Raw genomic sequence first — 22,456 nt, 5'->3', positions numbered from 1 at the left:
GAGTTATTTATATTAAAAAAAATATGAATGATGCCAACTAAAATCTTTAATGTGGATTCTAAGGACATTCCCAAGGTTTGTTTTTGTCCTAAAACAATACTAAGTTTGCAATTTCACACTTGAAAAGTCACCTTGTGCTCTAAAAATCAACTACGCAACTTTTAACTAAAATCCCATATCCTACACACAGTAACCTGGAGGCAGTGTACTACGATGGTTAAGAGCATGGCCCTTCAAACTACCTGAGATCACATTCTACCTTTGTACATTTACTGGTCAGTTACCTACCTGTGTGCCTCAGTTTTCTCATCAGTAAGGTGGTAACAGTTTCTGCCTCTCAAGGCCCTGTCAGGTTTAAACAAATTACTGTGTATGAAGTGCATGGAACAGTGATTGGCAGGTGATGGCTAATGTTTACTTAACATGTTCTTTTACTAAGTGTTATACCATGGCAGTAAAATACTTATATTTACCGTACAATCAGTATAACTCCTTGTTTGAAGGAAAAAAACATAAATAGCAATTGAACAAAAAAGCTTTTTCTCTCTCAGTAAAATTTTCAATATTATCTCTAGTCTTGAATATAAGAAATATAACTGCAAAGTGGTCAAACACTTCTGGGTTACATATACAGGAAAACACAGATAAGATTACCAAGGATTCATTTTTTTAAACTTCTAAATGAATATACTTTGCCCTCTGCCTGTTGTTCTAGAATTTGCAATATCACCAAAGTACATGAAAATGTGAGACTATTCCTTGGCACTAAACCCATTCGTGTCATGAGGGCAAGAGACATGAGACTGAAGACATGGGTGTGTGTCTGCTAGATAAATTACTGCCTTTGCCACTGTAAAAAAAAAAAAAAAAAAAAAAAAAAAAAAAAAAAAAAAGATATACCTTGTACCCTTGAATATTAATGCCATTAAAAAACAAGTTAAGTTTACATGCTTTTCCCCCTTTCTGGACTGTCCACTTCTGAGAACACGAAACAGGTGATATTTATCTTTGAATCCCCAGTGGCTGGTATAATTCGACCACATTACTTGAATTTTGGAGATTTTTTTTTTGTGTGTGTGTGGTACAGGGGCCTCTCACTGTTGTGGCCTCTCCCGTCGTGGAGCACAGGCTCCGGATGCACAGGCCCAGCGGCCATGGCTCACGGGCCCAGCCGCTCCGCGGCACCTGGGATCCCCCCGGACCAGGGCACAAACCCGCGTCCCCTGCCTCGGCAGGCGGACCCCCAACCACTGCGCCACCAGGGAAGCCCTGAATTTTGGAGATTTTATCCTGCACCAAGGCCACAGGACAGGGAGACACACTGACACCTACGGAGCACTACTGTAGGTTAGGCACTATCCTCAGGGTCTTGTGTAGATTCATATAGTCTAGTCTTTTCAATACCTCTTTGAAAGAGGTGTTATGTACCACTCACAATTTTAAAATCTTTACTCTTTATTCATATTGGGAATCAACAATGTTCTACAATAATACTACGATTAAAAAAAGGTTAAGTCCTCTTTACATTTCTGCTCTAGTAGTACTCTACAACACCAGAGTAGATACAAGACAAGGCAGACTTCGGAAAAGAATTTCATACAAAGTATTCTATTGACTTCTATGAGTCAGGGTCCTGACAAGAAAATGCATTCACCTCATACGATTTACAAAGAGACTTTTCACAAATGAACTGTTACTAAACAGAATTAAGGGGAGAAAGATCAGGGTAATACAAGTGATTGTATTTGGCAGGAGTCACAGCAGCCGCCAGCCCCACCCGTAAGGCTGAGTGAAGTGGGAACAGAAATGTTACCAAAATGCAGTTAAGAGCTTAGAGTCATGAAAAGAGGGCTTGCCCAGAGAGTTATACTGGTAAGTCTCGCAGGGATGAAGCCAATTCCAGAGACAAAGAGCAAAACCAGGAAGAAAATACCAATTCCCTCTCCCCATATCCTACCAGTGCCTCCTGAATTAAACCACAGGAAACCAGTCCACAGGGAGCTGTGCGGCAGTTAGCAAGGCTAAGTCCCATGGCCTCCAAGCAGGCAAAGAATGGATTCTGACTTGAGGAGAGTAAAAGAAAAACCAGCACACATATTATCTTTCTTCAAAGAAAAACAGAAGGCTACTAAAATGGAGTTAAAAATTCTAAGCACTTAAGACAATTTCTACACAGTTAACTGTTAATGTACATTACAAAAATCTCCATTTCTATGTCATAAAAGCCTTGCAAAAATAAAAACTCACTACTTCCATAACTGCTGTTTCTGAGTTAAAAAAAAAAAAAACTCCATCTTAAAACTCTTATAGGAATTAGAGGGCCCTAGGTTGGTACTTTACCTCTGAAATGGAAAAAAACTTTGTAATCTGTGAACTCGGGATATTCTAGGCCTATGATGAAAAAATCTATAAAGGCTTCAAAGGATATGAATTCAGAGGAAAAGAAGCATGGGTGTATTCTTGGATATACAATTAAGCTCCCACATTTCTACCTCTTTTTAGATTAACTTTAATACTTACTGGTGTATCCTTTTTAAGACCTTTGGAGAAAATGAGCCCAAATACACTTTAGATTAAAATCCTACTCCACGCTACCTGGTCCCTCAGGATAAATGTTTAAACCCACCTACCTCTCCCACTGAAACCTCTGCACATTTTCTAGATCATGATATGCTCAACTGTTCCACCTACATGAGTTGTGGGATGAACACTGATGTTATGATGTGTGATAAAGTACTTTTAAAAATTACATAGCAAACATACTGCTATGTTTCTAAAAGTGAAAAAAGTAAAATTCTGTATAATTCTCTTATGATCTATCTCAGAAGTTTCTCCTTTATGTGAACGTTGGAGGATATAAGCTAATATCACAACAAAAACCAAATTTTTCCAGTTTTCATAGCTTCTACATAGTATTAAAATGCTGAGACACACTTTTGGACAAAAACAGAACAGGTTGGTTTATCAGTGTTTCTTTGAAAACACTTTCGCTCCTCTGTGCGAATAAAATGTCTCTCCATGATGCTAGCAGAGATACCCAGTAAAAACTACTGCTGGGCTTTCGTTTAATTTCTTGTGCATTCTGCTGTCTACTGACAAATCAATAACCTCCAAATCTAAATTCACATTTAAACCATCAAACTCAGCACACTTACACTCTATCTAGGATCCATTTGCCAAAAACAAAAACAAGAAACCCTAACAAAACAACAAACAACAATGCTTACATCTAACTATATCCATACCCTATAAATTAACAGAGGTGCCTGAAGCAGCTTGCAGCTACCAACATTTAAAATATAACTCTTCCAGACTTGAAGTAACAGAAGCCACCATAAATTTTTTCCTATATAAGAGACAGTACTTAGACTACAGAAAAGTAGAAGAGTACTAAAGTATATGGTACTTTCTCAAAACAAAATGGTTGATAAATGTTATGTATGATTGAGAATCAAAAGATTAATGTAAGTTTATCACATCTCACTTGGACTTACATTCATCAGGATAATTTTTTTCAAAACTGTGTAACATCAATCATTAGTTAAGCTGGAAACTCTACACTGAAACTATAACCATTCACTCCCATTAAGCAGAGTTAAAACGGGATACAAATCACTAAAGTCAGGTAAGAACTAGGTAACTGTTCAAATTTTTATTTTGATGCACAGTATGAGAAATGAACTCTTAAATCAACTGAATTTTATGGAAAATGAAATAGCAAATAAATTAGACCCATGTTAAAATAGAAGGTCAGTTAAATGTCCAATCTTAAGGATATAACAGCCACAGGTAAACTTCAATTCTATAGTCTTCTTTCAGGAGGTCAAAGTCTTTCAAACACAACTTTACCATGAACTGCTCCAGAGCTCAAGAGCATATGGGAATGCTTAACAGGGGAGGTGATCAGGGACACGTTTCCTGCAAGAATCATAAAACGTACAGTTAAGAAAACAAAGGCAACGGTGAAAATGAAAAGCATGATTGTAACCAAAGGTCTATATTAAATACAAACACAGCTATAATCCTACTTTTACTAAAACCAATTTTAAATGTATAAACAATGTTTCTACCTCACAATTAACCTCCCTTAATTATTGTATTAGTAAGAGGACGGGAAAAATCTGTGGAATGTAAAGGCCTGTAGGTATTCAGCAGTTCTCAGCTTCTCATCCAAACAACCTACTTACCAAATATGTATTCTCCAGAAAATGGTTAATTCATGTTTTTAACCAATACGTTAGTGAATTTTACTAAATTAGTCAAAGATGGTTCTCTCAATCAGAAGTTGTAAAATGACAAGGCTTTGGGGTTTCTAAATTAAAACCTCTGGATCACTATTCTAAATGAACAAAAACAAATGCCAATAGATAAGCTGGTGATGGGGTTAGGTAATTCACTAAAGTATGCCAACAGTACCTCTCACATCTGTGATGTTAAACTTTTATTCTCTGGTGACCATACGTAGTGAATCAGGAAGGGGGCGTGGTAGGGATACTAGCTAAGTTTTTTACATAATGACTGTGGAAACACTGCTTCTAGAGGCAAGCACAACACTTAAGAGAAGCAGAAAAAGCATAAAAATGGATCCAGAGAGTACAGCATACTGGGATCGCACAGAGATAAACCTTCCAACCTCGGTAGCTTATAGGAGTATGACCGAAGGATGTCAATATAGAAAAAGTTATCAAGCAGCTATCACAAAGCACTGATCTGAAAAATTAATTCCCTGGAGGTTAATAATGAGTTTGAAAAGAAGTGCATAGCTCAGTACATTTGGGAAGGCTGAGTTAAACAAAATTACTCATGGTTCTTTACTGCAAATTACGCAGAATTTCTAATATATTTAAAAGACACTTAAACTTTGAAAACAGTGATATCAGATCAAACAAGGTACTATAGTTTATATTTCAAATGTGGTTGAGGGTACTAAGGTATTACAAAGATTTCTGAGGGTGGGTGCAGCTATGTGACCTTGCTCCCAAGTCAGAAAATTTTACTTATAGAACTCAGTTTCCTTTTGCTATCATTCTGCTAGAAGACAACAGAAACTGTAACTGTATTTAACCATCTTTGGCGGCACTGCTTCCAGGAAAACTGTGTCAACTTTTCCTTCCCTCACAATTTTTCCATTTCAAAATATGAGTGCTCCTTATTACCCTATCCTCCCAATACCAGGAGCAGAGAATCTAGATTTTTCAGCCCAGTCCTTTCCACTCACGACAGTAGATTTGAATAGCATTTCAGCTTTTCTCTCCACATCCAAATCATTATTTTCTACTCTTTCCTTCCTTTAATAGTAAGAGGATAGTTGCCATTCATAGAAGAAAGCCAATGAAAGGAGTGCTGCAGGATTCTGCACAAAGAACTTAGTCCACTTAGGGCATACTTTCCTAGTAACATTCCTACTTCCCTCCTGTTCTCTTGTTCTCCAGATCCAGCAGCTGCTGGTGGACTGCACCCCTCTTCTGCATTGATCATTTCCTCTCTCTGAAACTGCTCCCACTTACATACACTGAATTATCACAGTAATGACCCACACCTCCTCTAGCTACTATCCCACTTCTCTGCCCCCATTCATAATACACTCCCCGAAGAAGCAGTCTATGTACATTTCCTCCAACTCCTCTTTTCCCAGCCTCTATCGAATTTACTTCAGACTTCTGCCTGCTCTATTCCACTAAAACTGCTCGTTAAGACTACCAATGACCTCTGTTGTTAAATCGAATTTTTAGGACCAATTTTCAGTCCTTATCTTACTCGACCTATTTGCATCATCTTGGCAGCTGATCACTCCTCCTCCCCAAATACTTCCTTAATTTGGGTTCTGGGATACACATTCCCTTGGTTTTCCTCCTACCTCAGTGGCACCCCACACCCCCCAACCTTAGAATTTTGTATTATGGGAAATTTCAAAAGTATGTATAAAAGTAGAGGTTGTATAATGAATCCTCATGTATCCATCATCCAGTTTAATAATTACCTATACTTCACAATCCTTCTTAGTGACCCTTGATGGTTGCTCTGAATCTTCCCAAACTTATTACTGAAATTCTCAAGCACTCAGTCCTAAAAAAAACCCTTTCCCTTCTTTAGCTACGTTCACTCTCTTGGGGACTCAATCAGTCTCATGGCCTTATATAACACGTACAGGCTGACAACTAAATTTATAACTACAGCTCAAACTTCTCCCCTGAACTACAGACTCAACTATCCAACTAACTGCTTTCTCAACAGACATCTCAAATGTCCAAAACGGAAAACCCCCATCTTCCCTCCCAAAGCTTTCCTCCACCTAAGAGAAACTCACTTTTCTCAATAAAAACCTTGAATTACGTGCCCCAGTACTTTTTTTCATTTTTTTGGTTTGTAACTGTTGTTTTTGTTTGCTGGGAATTTCCATGTTTTATTCCTGAACTAAAAATGTTTAATATTGTCATGTTAAAACACAATTCAGATTTTTCTGATGAAATTTATTTAGAATTGTTCTTTTTTCCTTCTCTATCCTTGAAGAAATGGAAGTGTGTTTAACGTATTGGAGAAATGCAGCAATTATTAAGGCGCTCTGAATAAAAACCTTGTAAGACACTCCCCCCGCCCAAAACACCCTTGAATTAACCAATCCCTTTCCTCACAGACCTTATATCCAACCCATCATCAAATCCTGCCGGCTCTACCTTCACAAATAGATCTATTTTCAATCCCTTCTCACCACCTTCACCTCTATCTACTGGTCCAAGACACCATCCCCTTCCCTCTCCCTGAACTTCCACTAACAGGTAAAATAAATGGTTTTCGTAACTACTAATTAGCAATTAGTAAATTTAATTAAGTAAAATTATTAACTGAATCTTCAAATGTTACGATTTCTCTGGCCACTTAATCATTTTTGTGTGAATGAGTTTTATCTTAGAAAAGCTGCTGGAGGGACTGCCCTGGCGGTCCAGTGGTTAAGACTCCATGCTTCCACTGCAGGGGGCAAGGGCTCAGGGAACTAAGATCCCGCATGCCACACGGCACGGCCAAAAAAAAAAAAAAGAAAAGAAAAAAAAATGCTGCTGGAATAGGAACATGTAGGAAACTCTGCATATTATGTGCTTAAGAATGTATATATGAAAAAGTGTACCCAGGACAGAAAATGACTGAAGCCAACTCATCCTGGTAAACAGACATCAGTTCTTACTACTACACGCCCACCCCCAAGTTATCTGGTTTTTGACCTTCCCAAGCCTGGCTCTTTATGTGCCCTTTCAATCTTGAGGGCTACCCTGTGTTACCCACACCCTTCTCCCCATCTAAGCTTTTCTGGCTTAAATCTAAGAGTTGTGATTACATATTTTAAATAACTTGCAAAATACTGTTATCTAAACAAAATGGCTCCACTTGCCATCAACTACAATTATCAAAAATATACCTATTTTTTGTTTCCATGTTAAGTTTTCCTAAGAAATGTTCTTTAAAGTGTTACGATACCTTGGTGCTGCCCTGATGATGTTGTCCACACGTAGAATCACTTCTGCTGCTTCAGCTGCACTTAAAAGAACTTGTCGCTTCACTTGGAAACTTTCTGTTATACCCAGCATTGCCATATCTCCAATGGTACCTTCCTTCATATCTGGAAAGTATTTACTAAATAAACAACTAATCTTAACATATCTAATGATGTTACAAAACGTATCTAATGATGTTATAAAATTAATCCTGACTTACAAGAACTACTACAACTAACTACTCAATTTAGTTAGAGCATTCTCATCAGACTATCACTCAAGGAAAGCCTTTTAGAATACTGAAAGGTCAACTACTGATCATCTGTATCAATGGAGAGTAACTATGTCAAATAATGAAAAATTTATACACAACACTGTATCACCCATCTTTCTCAATCTACAAATAAAACTGCAGAAAATCTGCTCATCACTGAACGCACCATGGATTCTTAAGAACTGGAAGAGAATTTAGAAGTCATCTACTTTTCTTATTAGAATCCCCCTTCATCTTCTGACAGATTATTCATTAACCTCTCTCTTGTCCAGTGGCAGGACTATCTACCCTCTAGAACTGTTCCTTTTATGTGGTAGACATTTTGTTGGGAAATTTTCTAATCTGAATTAAGTCCTCTTTTTGGCCATTTTTATGTTATGTATCAGAGATCTACTCTCAAGAATGTCTCAGAATACGGCTTCCCTGGTGGCACAGTGGTTGAGATTCCGCCTGCTGATGCAGGGGACACGGGTTCGTGCCTCGGTCTGGGAGGATCCCGCATGCTGTGGAGCGGCTGGGCCCATGAGCCATGGCCGCTGAGCCTGTGCTCTGCAGTGGGAGAGGCCACAACAGTGAGAGGCCCGCGTACCGCAAAAAAAAAAAAAAAAAAAAAGAATGTCTCAGAATAAGTTTACTGTGAGATTAGGAGTTAATACTGATTACAAGAGATACAGTAAAGTTTACACTTATTTGAGAATATAAGTACTGTTTTTATATACTAAAATCCTACAGTCATTATATAACAAGTTAAAAATCTTCTAACTAATGTTACACCCCCCTTTAGGGAATAATAAAATTTTGACAGTGTAGAGATTATGAAGTTAAACATTTTTTCTACAATGTATAATGGCTATAAAGGCAAGGGTCACAGGAATCTTTTATATGGTTATCATGAGAATTCATCATTTTTAAAAAATTAAAAAAATAAAAGAACCTGGTCAAGAGTTACTCTGAACAACTACCACAGGAGATTCTCTGGTGGCGCAGTGAAGAATCCACCTGCTAAAATGCAGGGGACACGGGTTCGAGCCCTGGTCCGGGAAAATCCCACATGCCACAGAGCAACTAAGCCCCTGTGTCATAACTACTGAGCCCCCAAGCCACAACTACTGAGCTCACGTGCCACAACTACTGAGCCCATGTGCCTAGAGCCTGTGCTCCGCAACAAGAGAAGCCTGTGCACCTCAACGAAGAGTAGCCCTCACTTGCTGCAACTAGAGAAAGCCCACGCACAGCAATGTAGACCAAACACAGCCAAAAAAAAAAAAAAAAAAAAAAAAAAACCACATGGTCCCAATTAATTTCTTACCCAGTCCAGTAGTTGTATTGCCTTCACTGTGGGCTGCTCGGAGCTGTGCCACCAGATCTGCACTGTCATAGCCTGCATTGTCAGCTATGATAGTTGGCAACTATGAAGTGAAGAAGACATGGTAACTATTCTACTAAAAGAAAGTTAATTTACTAACTATAAGAAAAGCTTTCTAAAATTATACATTTAGAAACAATGTAAAATCTGCTTCCTTTTAGTTACTGCTCATAAAGAGGATAAACTCCAAAATCAAATTTAAGCAGTGTGAACCAATTCTTAAAGCCAAGAAAGTTAAGTATTTTCTGCCCAAGAGAGAAGAATGGATTCATTTAAAACCATCAATACCTACAAAATTTAAATTCAAGGCTCTCTTTCTCATTAACTTACCATTCTCAGTGCTTTAGCATAAGACTCCATTGCAACGGCTTCTTTGCCCGGTGTTCTACTTGCAAGCTGTGTCACAGCATGAGCCATCAGCATCTCAGAACAGCCTACAGATTAAAAATCCAAGAACATATCATTATGCTTAGTTGTCTCCAAGACACTAAATTAGACTTCCCTTAAGATATATTAAGCATTAACAATTAAGTGCAAAGACAATATGAAGTTCCTATAAGAAACATTAAAGCCAAAAGCCACTACTACACTTCAAGAAATAAAATATGTTCAATATTTTTCAAATGCTTACCTCCTCCATAAACTGTTCTAGAATCTTTCACAGTTTGGGAAAGAACACAAAGAGCATCATGCAAAGATCTTTCTGCTTCATCTAAAATTTGTTGAGTGGCACCACGCAGAACAATGGTGCAAGCCTCACCTAAAGTTAAAAAAATAATAATATTCTTATGTCACAGTGAACACTTAGTTATAAAACATAAAAGTTTGCCTTCTATTACTTATATAGGTTATACTCGGTTTTGAAAGCTGACATATGTGTTCCATTGCTACCTTCTCTTTGCTAACAATCCACATTCCTAACAGTTCTAAGCTATCTAAAACAACTATATTGAATATGCACTGTTCACAAACACAAAGTTAACATTAGGCTGCCCTCAAGAGATTGAAATTAGAATTTCTCAGGAATTAAGACATATATTCTAGTAACTATAGTAACTAGTAACTGTTTCTTTTACTTCAAAAGAGCCTACCAAAGATTTAGGAACCTAGACCAGGATCTACATAATCCCTCACCAAGGGCTACCCCAGAAAAGTGAATCAGTTTGTCTTCTCCAATCATGACTTCCTCAATAAGTTTGCAACTTCCAAGCTTCACTAGTTCTGGGTGGTCAAAGGTAGACGCAATTTCACCACCTATGAACAAAAATATATATTAATTAAATGCACAACAGGTTTAAAATTTGTTTTCTAACAAGCAGTAATGAACAGAAAACACAATATTTAAGTTGACTGCTTACTATACACCAAGCACTCTGAAGCAATTCACACAAACTAATTTTTTTTTTTTTTTTTTTTTTTTTTTTGCGGTACGCGGGCCTCTCACTGTTGTGGCCTCTCCCGTTGCGGAGCACAGGATCTGGCCGCGCAGGCTCAGCGGCCATGGCTCACAGGCCCAGCCGCTCCGCGGCATGTGGGATCTTCCCAGACCGGGGCACAAACCCGTGTCCCCTGCATCAGCAGGCGGACGCTCAACCACTGCGCCACCAGGGAAGGCCCCAAACTAATTATTTAATCTTCACAACAATCCTATTAAGACAGGCTTCATTTATCACCCCATTTAGAACTGGTAAAACTGAGGCAAAGAAATGTTTAGTTTTTCATCCAATGTTACATAGTTTGAACAAATATGAAGCTGAAATTCAAACACAAGCAATCTGGCTTCAGACCTATATGGACACACTGTGTAATAATATCACCTCAATTGAGATTCTGACATTTACCTTTAAGCCTGAATTTAAATTCAGATTCTCTTCTGAATTCAACCTAGAAGACCAGTACTCTTATGATCCAATATCCCAAAACAAAACATGAAAATATGTGACTAATCTTATTATATCAACACATGTACTGACACTAAGAACTGCTTAAAATAGTGAGCACTTGGGCCTAGAAAAAAGGGGAAATGTATACTGAGGATTTCCCAGAGCAAACTTAATGAGAAGTCAAAAAACTAAATTCATTTTATTCCTTAGGTATTATTTTTATTCCTATTTTCCATCTTCCATGCTATAAACACTTCCTCCTTTCCTGGTTCTTAATTAAGCAAAAGTTAGGTTTCAATTTTAAAATCCTTTTCTCAGACTTCCCTGGCAGTCCAGTGGTTAAGACTCTGCAATTCCACTGCAGGGGGGTATGGGTTCAATCCCTGATCAGGGTACTTATGCCATGCGGCTTGGCCAAAAAATAAATAAATAAAATTAAATCCTTTTCTCTAGCTCATTACTCTCTCTTTTAATAGATTCCCTCAATCATCAACCAACCCCTTTCCCTACACCTTACTGATAAATCTGCTGAATAATTGATGCTTTATTTCTATTTTACAATTAATTTATAAAAGGGACTCTGGTCTTCCCAACTCTACTAATTTATACTCATAATCTGTATAGCTGAAACTCTTCTTACTTTTGGTTGGCAAATTCCTGAGACTGCTTTGTGTCTAGACGTGAGACACAATAGATGTTTGGGACATCATATCCCCCAAATGAGACGAATTTGGCTTATGAGAATTTTCACTTATCCTACACTCATTCATGTGTATTGCTTACAAAATATTTCTAGACATTTCTAGACATTTGCAAGAAGCAATTTCACACATCTTGACAACAGATGTTACTAAGGATGGGAGCCACCATGGAGTCTACTTCACAGCCATACAGTTTGGTGTGCTTGGTGCAATTAATTTTCTTCTGAGTGTATGTGGCAATTTCATGTTATCAAGTCCTTATGATATCAACTTATCCCATGAATGTGCTATCATTCACAGTTCTTATGTCATGTCTTTAATTCTGTTGCATCAAGGGAAGAATTAAGTAAACGTGAGCATCAAAAGTTTTATTATCTTAAGCACCAAGTATGCAATAACTTTTAAATCAGGTAAACTCACTTCCAAATAATTAATGAAAGTAAAATGTCTCTTTTTAGGTCAGAACACTATGCTTCTCAAATTATTAAAAATGGCTTAAGAAGTTATTTTGAAATGAGACCAATCCTACCATCTACTTTGTATAATTTCTTCTAATACACAGGGCAGTTCTGATCTGAATCTGATGTTCCTAGTGGCTTTATATCTAAAACCCAACTCTCCTTAATTCTCACTGCCAGAGAGCAAGCCAACTTTCCAGCCTATTCATTCATTTCCAAGCGCCTGAAAGTTAGAGGATAAAGACTGTTATACTCAGTTTTCAAGGGCTATTTAGAGGTTTCTTTAAAAACCATTACTAAAACAATAAGTGAACAACTGCATTCTATGTCTCTTTGATGTAGACATACCTGTAGACACACTTTCTAGTCTATACTGGGATTATAAAACTCATATACCTCTACTGAAGGATACTGGAGTAAACTAACTTTTCATCATACACTGCTGGAACGTTTCACACTTATTCAACGTTTATTACTTTCATAAATTTTAAAAAATTAATGACAGTAATGCTTAAGTATTTGATCCACTGTCTGGCATATAGTTAAATGTTCAATAAAGGTTACTATTCCAACTGCACTATCACACAGGGCACAAAGCATTCAACTACTCACTTAGCACTAAAATTAAATGAATAAACTAGTTAAGACTTAAGACTCCTTTTTTGGGGACTTCCCTGGTGGTTCAGTGGTTAAGAATCTGCCTTTCAACGCAGGGGATGCGGGTTCGTTCCATGGTCAGGGAACTAACATCCCACAGGCTGCGGGGCAACTAAACTGCACTCCATTAATGAAGAGAAGCCCACGTGCCGCAACAAAGATCCAGCATGCCGCAACTAAGACCCGACGCAGCCAAAAGAAACAAAAAACAAAAAAAAGACTCCTTTTTTTAAGCTTCAGTTTATTTAGACTATGTTTAGAACAGTGGTCCTGTGGGTTTGTGAGAAAAGACAGTATCTTTAAAACAACACAGCAAAAAGAAACCTACACCTATGGCGAAGCTGGCATTTAACTTGGTATATTAAAAATAATGTAAAGATATCAAAAAGTATGTCAGATTTCAGAATAACTTTAGACTCTAGGATCCTTACGGGAATCTCTTTGTCCTCTTAGCAATGAGTTAAATACACTAACACTCAGTAAATCCAAGAGTAATTATTATGTTAGAAATTAATGCCTTTTTCCCATACCTGTGACAAGAGCGAGACGTTCCACACCTGCAAAATCTGCATGCTCAATAGCCATAACACCAGCAGCACCGAAGAGCTGTTCAGGATAATTATAAATTAATTGCCTACAAATAAAATACGGAAAAATATTGTTCAAAATGGGTACTTCACAAGATAAAATACATTAGACTAGAAAACATGAAAATATTTTTATCTCACCAGTAATCAAAGAAATGCAAATTAGAACATTTCTTACTTATTATTGTATAATACTTTATAAATTATACTAGTGCATCCATGTTAGTACTAAAAATGGGTATTGTTTTTTATATTGCCATTGACAGTATAAAATGAACCAATAATTCTGAAAAGCAATTTAGCAGTAGTGCATCAAAACCCGTATCTATGGGCTCCCCTGGTGGCGCAGTGGTTAAGAATCCACCTGCCAATGCAGGGGACACGGGTTCAAGCCCTGGTCCAGGATGATCCCACATGCCGCAGAGCACCTAAGCCCATGTGCCACAACTGGTGAGCCTGTGCTCCAGAGCCCACAAGCCACAACTACTGAAGCCCGCACGCCTAGAGCCTGTGCTCCGCAACAAGAGAAGCCACCAAAATGAGAAGCCCGCGCCCCGCAACGAAGAGTAGCCCCTGCTCGCCACAACTAGAGAAAGCCCGCGCACAGCAACAAGACCCAACGCAGCCAAAAATAAATAAATTAAAAAAGTAAATTTACTAAAAAAACCAAAAGCCAAAACAAAACCCTTATCTATGTTTATATGCTTTGATTCTACTCCTGAGAATCTACAGCAAGAAAATTCAGATATTAATTAAATGAAGATATGTGTAAAAATTTTTATATAGAACAAAACTTTTGTTGAGTGTTTGTGTAAATCTCAACTTACCAATTATGAAAAATTTGTAATTTTAAGTAAAATATATATACTGTTAGGTAAAAAAAGCATGTTATAAAAGTTTATACCGGGGGCTTCCCTGGTGGCGCAGTGGTTGAGAGTCCACCTGCCAATGCAGGGGACGTGGGTTCGTGCCCCAGTCCGGGAAGATCCCACATGCTGCGGAGTGGCTGGGCCCGTGAGCCATGGCCGCTGAGCCTGCGCATCCGGAGCCTGTGCTCCACAACAGGAGAGGCCACAGCAGTGAGAGGCCCGCGTACCGCAAAAAAAAAAAAAAAAAAAAAAAAAAAGTTTAGACCATATGATCACAACTAAATGAATTGAAACAACATACACACACACCACGAATCAACTTAATAAAAGAATTTCTGGGAGAATTCTGTTCCTTCTTTATACTTTCAAACCTTCCAAAATGAGCAAATATTACTCATACAACAGGAGTAAAAAGGACATCTGTTTAGAAGTTTGTAACTTAAAAAAAGCCAAAGAAAAGATGTTCATAACTAGTATAAAGCACTGCTAAGCAAAATGTGCCTTATCAGAATCATAGATCTCATAGAAGTTTAGAAACTAGCTTTTTTTCTTTTTTTAATTTATTTATTTTTGGCTGTGTTGGGTCTTGTTGCTGCGTGCAGGCTTTCTCTAGTTGCAGCGAGCGAGAGGTACTCTTCGTTGCGGTGCGCGGGCTTCTCATTGTGGTGGCTTCTCTTGTTGCAGAGCACGTGCTCTAGGCGCACGAGCTCAGTAGTTGTGGCACGTGGGCTCAGTAGTTGTGGCTCGCAGGCTCTAGAGCGCAGGCTCAGTAGTTGTGGCACACGGGCTTAGTTGCTCCGCCACATGTGGGATCTTCCCAGACCAGGGCTCGAACCCCTGTTCCCTGCACTGGCAGGCGGATTCCCAACCAATGTACCACCAGGGAAGTCCCTAGTAACTAACTTCTAAAAGCCCACATACATTTGGCTTAAAACAATTATTTTCCATCAAATGGTAAATCTCTCTCAAAGTTAACTACTGCCTTTTCACTGAAATGCCCTGTTTCTCTTGGTATTTTTCTCCATTCAAAATAATCCATAAAAACCTTAGATACTGAATATTAAGAATACATGGGGAAGGTATACACATATTTTCTTCATACAAATTAAAGATAAGCCCTAGAACTCTTAATACTTTTCACCTCTTCATCCTTGTTTTATTCCTATGCTACCATTAGCTTTTTCCTACTTCAAACCCCCATCATTTAATGTGGAATTAAATCTCTCTTCCAAATACAGGTATACTACAGCCCAAACTAATAATATAACTGCCAAAACAGAAAACTGTTATTGTTGACACAAAAAGGTTTAATAAAGTATATTAACATAAATTTTCACTAAAATCATTGTAAGGCAAATGCCTTGCTGTACAATTTTATTTACATTTGGAAAAAAACACTTCCTAAATAACTAAATTCAATATAAAACCATTTTCCTATATCTTTGCAGAAAACAATCCTTTCTTGGATTATTATAAATATTGTTAGCACAAGCATACACAGACCTGTTAATAAAGCAATTTATCCCATGCTTAAGAATACGTTCAACTTTCTCCTTCATTTTTTCCTTTTCTGCATGTTCTATTTCAGCAACTTTTGCTGTAGAATCAACTCTTACCCGGGAACCAAATATCTAAGACAAAGGAAAGCATAAAAAATAGCATCATTTTCCTTACTCACAAGTTTCATAGCGTATTTAAACTTTTTAATGTAAATACACCAAAAACTATGTGTGCATGTGTGTATGCATGTGTACGATATAAATATATATTCATATATATAAAATCAGAAGCTACGAAACTATATTATATAAATATATATTCATATGTATATAAACCCTATAAGGGTTTTTATTAGTGCAACTGATTACCAGCCCAAGTTTACAGCAGCTAGCAATTAGAATTCCAAGAAATGTAGTTTAACATACCTTAATTTTGTCTGTATCCATACCAGTATTTGCAATAAGAATTTTAGCATTTTCAATTCGCTTTGGTTGATTTACTCCAATTTTTTTATCCAACAGAAAGCCTACAATATAAGATAGTATTGTATTAAATATTTCAAGGCTGTGTTAATAAATCTTTTAAGGTAATCTGCTTTATCAAATTACTCTTTCAAAGAATGCATTTAAGTCCAATTCATCAAGCTCCTAGAACCTAAAACTCATTCCACTAGAGCAGTGACCATAAGAATCAATTTAGCAGATCATTTAAAAAATAATATGCAAAACAGAAAATGTAAGAGCACAGTAGAAATATTAAGAGTCAACAGAGCATTTTTGTACAGCAACCTATATTTCAATACAAATTAATTTTTTAAAAGAAAGTCAATAGCATTTTGAATCTTTTGTCTCAGAGACACATTATATTTGCAGGTGTGTGTGTTGCAATGCAAAGCTGTTAAAGTCCATCTTCATTAGCTTAAAACCAACAAAAAAGAAAACAAGCTGTGAAAACTCAGATACACAGGGTATTGCTAGAGATTAGTGAACTTTTTAGACACCGAGGCTGGTGATAAAATGAAACGCCATGGACAGCAGACAAACCTGGCCCCAATCATGCTCATGCTGCTTACGGGTTATGTATGCAACCTTGGACAAATTGTTCAACCCTAGGTACTCACCTATAAACAGGAATATCACCAGCGGCAGAGATGCTAGCTACCAGCCTAGGGCCCTGCTGTATCACCTTGGGTTTTCTGCTCTATTCAGCTGAACTTAATTCTCACTCACTGGATCAACATCATGAGAAAGAAATGGTATTTTAAGTAAAATTCCTATTAGAATGCCTGGCACAGAGCAGACATTCAGTGGTAGCTGTCCTTGTTTTAACTATCTTTCCCTACCACCAACTCCTATTAGAAATGCTTTACAGCCCTTACATATAAATTCAATCAAGAATATTTTCTGAATTGTTACTCCTGTGAAACAGAGACAAACAACATGCATTTTTGCAACAAAACCCAGACTCCGAATCACTAACTGGTAGAGCAGACACTGTAAAGCACAATTTACCCCATTTTTTCCTTCTCTGTAGAACAGAATGCCTACACTTTCTACCGTTTATTTTGTGAATACACTGTGAAGATGCTTTGAAAAATCCACACTCTAAGAACAAAACATACTATTATTAAGGAAACGCAGTTGCTAACTCATTTATCACTCTTCAAGAACGCCAGAAACTATATTCTCAACACCTGCCAACTAACTGGTATGACCTACCCAAACCCTTCCTAGAGAATACATGTAATCCTGGAAAAAGTGCCATTTGACAATAGCTGACTTCTAGTAAAAAACAAACAAACAAACAAAAAAACTACTTCTCTTTATTAGAAACTAACTTACTTCATGGTAAAAAGTAAAACCTAGAGGTTATCAAAGAAATGCTGGGATACTTTGAGAAGATCAAGCACACTGTCAATATAACAAATGAATTAAGATGACAAAAATGGTTGCAATATGATTTGTGTCCTTAAAGACAAGTTTTCTGGCTTTGCAAAGTGTCACTAGTCCTGACTAAATAAAGTGGATTCACTGAGTACTTAGCTTTCAACAACTGGTCAAGGCTTCTTTTCCTGTATTCAATATGTACATACCTTCATCTAAATAGGAATCAGCCAGACTTCCTCCTAGCTTCTTGATGACATGAATTGCCTCCAGATTACCAGAGCCTTTCAGTCTGAGAACGGCTTCCACAGCTAACTTAGTAAAGTGGTCTTTGTGATGAGTAAGAAGTTTTGAGGATAATGTTGTTCCTGCAATGTTCATTAAATCTTGACGGAATTTAACTTCGTCAGAACTAAAAAAGCAAAACAAAACAAAAAACGAACAAAAAGACTCAGGCCGGTTCTTAGAATGCTTCTCTGAAGTTATCAACCCTGTTTTACTTTTCAAAATTTATCCAGATACTTGTTTGTCAACAGACTTTCACCTCAACCAGTCACGGCTCGAAGTCACATGAAAAAAATTAAACCTTATCAGTAATCAAGAAATACAAATTAAAGGATACTATTTTCCCCACCAAGCTGGCAAACTACCAAAAGGGAAACACAAGCAAACAAAAATTTCAAGAACATGGGAAACAAGGCATTGTTATACAGCTAGTGGGACTGTAAATTAATGAATTTTTTCTAGAGCACTACTTGTAAGGTAAATAAAATTGCCTTTAAATACATACATTATCTTTGGACACAGCAATTATACTTACTGTTTTAAGTAACAAGTCTGTCACAACACTATAAAGCTAAAAATTGTCGAAACACAAATCTCCAATTATAGATAGGTGAATTATAGCAGTCACATAATCAAATGCATACCTCTACTAAAACTAATATTACAGAGAACACTGACACCTCGAAACTGTTCTAGTTATTCAACTAGGTTAAAGAGGCTAAAAAACCCTCTATACAATGATACTATTTATTTTGTTTATTGTGATTATACGTGCCAAAAAAACCCTGGAAACCCAAACTTTAACTTTAGTTACTACCTCTGGGGGGTAATGTGGGGTTTTTCTGGTTATTATTGAGGCAGGATGAGCCAACAGAATCATGTTTGTGTATGCTTTTCACTGCTCTCTAGACTTCCTGCATTGAGTGTATTTCGAAAAGAACATTTAAACATTAAATGTTTGAAACAGTAGTATTTTGGTATACTGACCCATGATCGACTGCAGAATTCAACAGAGCCTGTCTTGCCGCCTTTGTGGCTTCTCTCCAACCCGCAATAATGGTCTGTGGATGAATCTTTTTTGCAATTAAAGATTCTGCTTCCTATTAAACAACAGTGGAAGACAAGCATGAATACTAAATCTGTAGTAAGAAGTTGATTACTTCTGATACTCAAAACCACAGTAGCAAAAAAACCCCAATAAGATGAAATTGAAGTTGCTCAGATATTCTTACCCTTAGTAATTCTGCTGCTAAAACAGTAACAGAGGTAGTGCCATCACCAACTTCATCATCCTGAACCCTTGACATATCTAGGGGGAAAAAAAGCTAGTTATTAACTCTTACATTTGATTCTGCTTTTTAAATTACTTCTCGGTAGCTTACCTAATTCTCCAAATATATCCACTATCAATCTAAATCTCACTTATCTAGGTTTCCTCACCTGACAAATTCTTTGAACTTTTCAGCCCGAAATACAGTAGTTTTACCATCAGTAAGTACATGGCACTCCAGAAGATTGTTTTTTTTTTTTTTTTTTTTTTTTTTTTGTGGTACGCGGGCCTCTCACTGCTGTGGCCTCTCCCGTTGCGGAGCACAGGCTCTGGACGCGCAGGCTCAGCGGCCATGGTTCACGGGCCCAGCCGCTTCGCGGCATGTGGGATGTTCCCGGACCGGGGCACGAACCCGTGTCCCCTGCATCGGCAGGCGGACTCTCAACCACTGCGCCACCAGGGAAGCCCCAGGACTGTATTTTTAAAAAAATTTTACTGAAGTATAGCTGACTTACAATGCTGTGTTAATTTTTGCTATAGAGCAAAGTGGTTCAGTTGTACACAGTATATATTCTTTTTCATATTCTTTTCCATTATGGTTTAACACAGAATACTGAATATAATTCTGTGCTATATAGTAGGACCTTGTTGTTTATCCCTCCTATATATAATAGTTTGCATCTGCTAATCCCAAACTCCCAATCCATCCCCCCCCCCACCCTTGGCAACCACAAGTCTGTTCTGTATGTGAGTCTGTTCCTGTTTCATAGGTAGGTTCATTTGTGTCATATTTGATTCCACATAAAAGTGACAGTATATGGTATTTGTCTTTCTCTGACTTCACTTTGTACGATAATCTCTAGGTCCACCCATGTTGCTGCAAATGGCATTATTTCATTCTTTTTTATGGCTGAGAAATATCCCACTGAGTATATATACCACATCTAGAAGCTTGCATTTTAATAATAATAATCAATTAAAAACTAAATAATCAATGAGTCGAAAGGACAGTCAACACAGCCTATTTAAAATTGTTTCCAAATGTTAACAAAATGTCATCCTCAGACTCACCAACTAAAACTTTAGCAGCTGGATTGTCCACACCAATGTTTTTTAAAATAGTTGCACCATCATTGGTTACCATAAGAGAAGCATCTCGTCCACTGCTTAACAGAATTTTGTCCTAAAAGGAACATATTTGGTTCAAGTTAAGATATAAGTACATCTGGAAGAACGCACAGATTCATCAGTACTCTCATATATTGCTAATGTGTAAATACTCTGGATGGTTATTTGGCAGAATCCATTTAAATTTTTTCACTGCATACACCCCCCCAAAAGCAAACCTTGGTGTCCTAACCTTTGTCTACCCCTAAAGACAGCAGAAGAACAGAGAGACATGAACAAGGTTGTTCCGATACTGTAATAGCAAAAGCAATGAACGCAAACTAAGGGTCCCTCACAATACAGTAATAAATACAAACTATAAGCAAGATACAGAATACTATTTGACAGTCAGAGAGGAGGCAGTATATCTATTTATACTGAAAGGAATTTAAAAAGCCAAGCTACAGAAAAAGTACATACAAATAATATCTATTACGTAACAAAACAATGTTATCTATTACAGGGAGAATGTATAAAATAATATCTTATAATACATAAAATACCTGTACATCTACATAAAAATAAAGACATTGGTTAGATTTATATCCAAATGGTAACAGTGTTTGTCACTGGGGAGGTGAGTGGCACTGGGGATAGTGATCGAAGGGGACTTTAGCCATATGGGTACTGTTTTGATTTTTAGTAAGGAGTATATATCCGTATCTTAACTTTTACAATTAACAGTTAAGTTTCAAAGATAACAAAGCATCCAAAAGAAGTTTTTATATCTCTAACGGCTCTAAAGCAACATTAAAAAATTAAAATTCCCTGTTTTTCTTACCATGCCCTTGGGTCCCAACGTGCTCTTTACCAAGTCTCCAATTGCAATGGCACCAACAAAAGAAGACTGGAATAAAAATCAGAGATGGTCAAAATCAACTTCACAGTCTTAAAATTTTTAAAAAACCCAAAAAACTACCGTATCTTTATAAGAATGAGATAAAGTCTTACCAGACGAGCTGTCTCTGCTCTCTCTTCATCAGCTCCAGCCTTGAAGATATTAACAGGTGCAAGGGAAAGGGACGCCTAAAACGGAACATCAAGACTCAGTTTTAATACCAGTATTCCTTAACACATATACTTAGATGCTTTCCACTAGACTTACAAGTAGATACCTAAGAGAAAATTAATTTACAGCACAGGGTACTTCTTTAAACAAATGAAGCTCTCCATCATCGGAGCAGTCATTTATTTAAAGCGGAAGGAGGGACTTAGGTGACGTTGCATTTTGGATCTCTAAGCCCTTCAGGAATAAAAATTCTACCCCAAAGAGATCGACTGTAAGTACGGAGAGACCAAAGATGGCAAAGATGATTTTAAACTAAGGGTAAGGCAGGAAGGGGTGGTAGGCCACTCGCGCGACAACGACCGCCAGGAGGACGAGGGGACGCTGCGGCCTCGCTGCCATCTTCGCCCTCTGGCCGCTCCAGGCTCCGCCCCGAGAGGGAGGGCGAAGCCCGTGTCTCGCCGACCCGCCCGGTGCACTAGAAATTTCTTCGCTTGGGGTGAACTCCGAGCCTCGGGGTTCTGGGGCTGTGGAGAGGCCGAGTCACAACAAGATGCTGGCCTTCAGGCCCATGCCTCCCCTGCGGGCCCGGCGCAGGCCACACGCCGCGGCCTGCGCCATGTGCGGCGGGCCCGGGGACAGACACAGGGAGCCCGCGGCGCTGGGATACAGATGAGGCAGCAGACGGCGGGGGACGGCCGAGGACGGCCGAGGACGGCGGGCCTTGGGCAAGGGCCTACAGGGCCAGACTCACCATGGTTCCGAGGAGTTCAGCACACACAACAACCCCTCACCAGCTCGCGCCTCAGGCCGGAGGAAAAAGAGGCCGGAAATGACGCCAGACGCTCTGACGCAGGGGGCGGAGCCCCGGCCGGCGCGCCGCTCGTCCTGGCACCGCCCTTGGGGGAAGGGAGGGCACAGTGTTTGAGGGGAGTCCCGCGGTTCGGAAAAGCTGCCCGTCCCGCTGGAGGGGCGGGGCCTCGGCTGGCGCTCCGCTCCCTTTGGAGGCACCCGCTGGGGACCAGGAAGGGGAAGGTTGGAGATTTTGCGTGAGGCCCAGAGG

At 38.4% G+C, this 22,456-nt stretch overlaps 1 protein-coding gene across 1 annotated transcript; it reads right to left on the bottom strand.

Annotated features, from left to right (window-relative positions):
* Positions 1–3,637: 3,637 nt before the first annotated feature.
* CCT2 (chaperonin containing TCP1 subunit 2) lies at positions 3,638–22,249 on the bottom strand. Its single transcript, XM_082635930.1, has 16 exons — positions 22,148–22,249; positions 21,339–21,413; positions 21,169–21,234; positions 20,292–20,403; positions 19,183–19,259; positions 18,938–19,050; positions 17,875–18,077; positions 16,208–16,308; positions 15,786–15,913; positions 13,357–13,460; positions 10,262–10,381; positions 9,759–9,887; positions 9,458–9,561; positions 9,071–9,170; positions 7,471–7,612; positions 3,638–3,918 (listed from the first exon to the last, which is right to left on the bottom strand). Exons 1-16 carry the CDS (start codon positions 22,148–22,150, stop codon positions 3,888–3,890), a joined length of 1,608 nt encoding a protein of 535 aa, XP_082492056.1. The 5' UTR covers positions 22,151–22,249; the 3' UTR covers positions 3,638–3,887.
* Positions 22,250–22,456: the final 207 nt, after the last annotated feature.

The sequence above is a fragment of the Mesoplodon mirus genome, assembly GCF_964341445.2.
Source record: "Mesoplodon mirus genome assembly, chromosome: 11".
NCBI lineage: Eukaryota > Metazoa > Chordata > Mammalia > Artiodactyla > Ziphiidae > Mesoplodon > Mesoplodon mirus.
The sequence above is the reverse complement of the archived record's forward strand: the minus strand, read 5'-3'. Positions and strand labels throughout refer to the sequence as shown.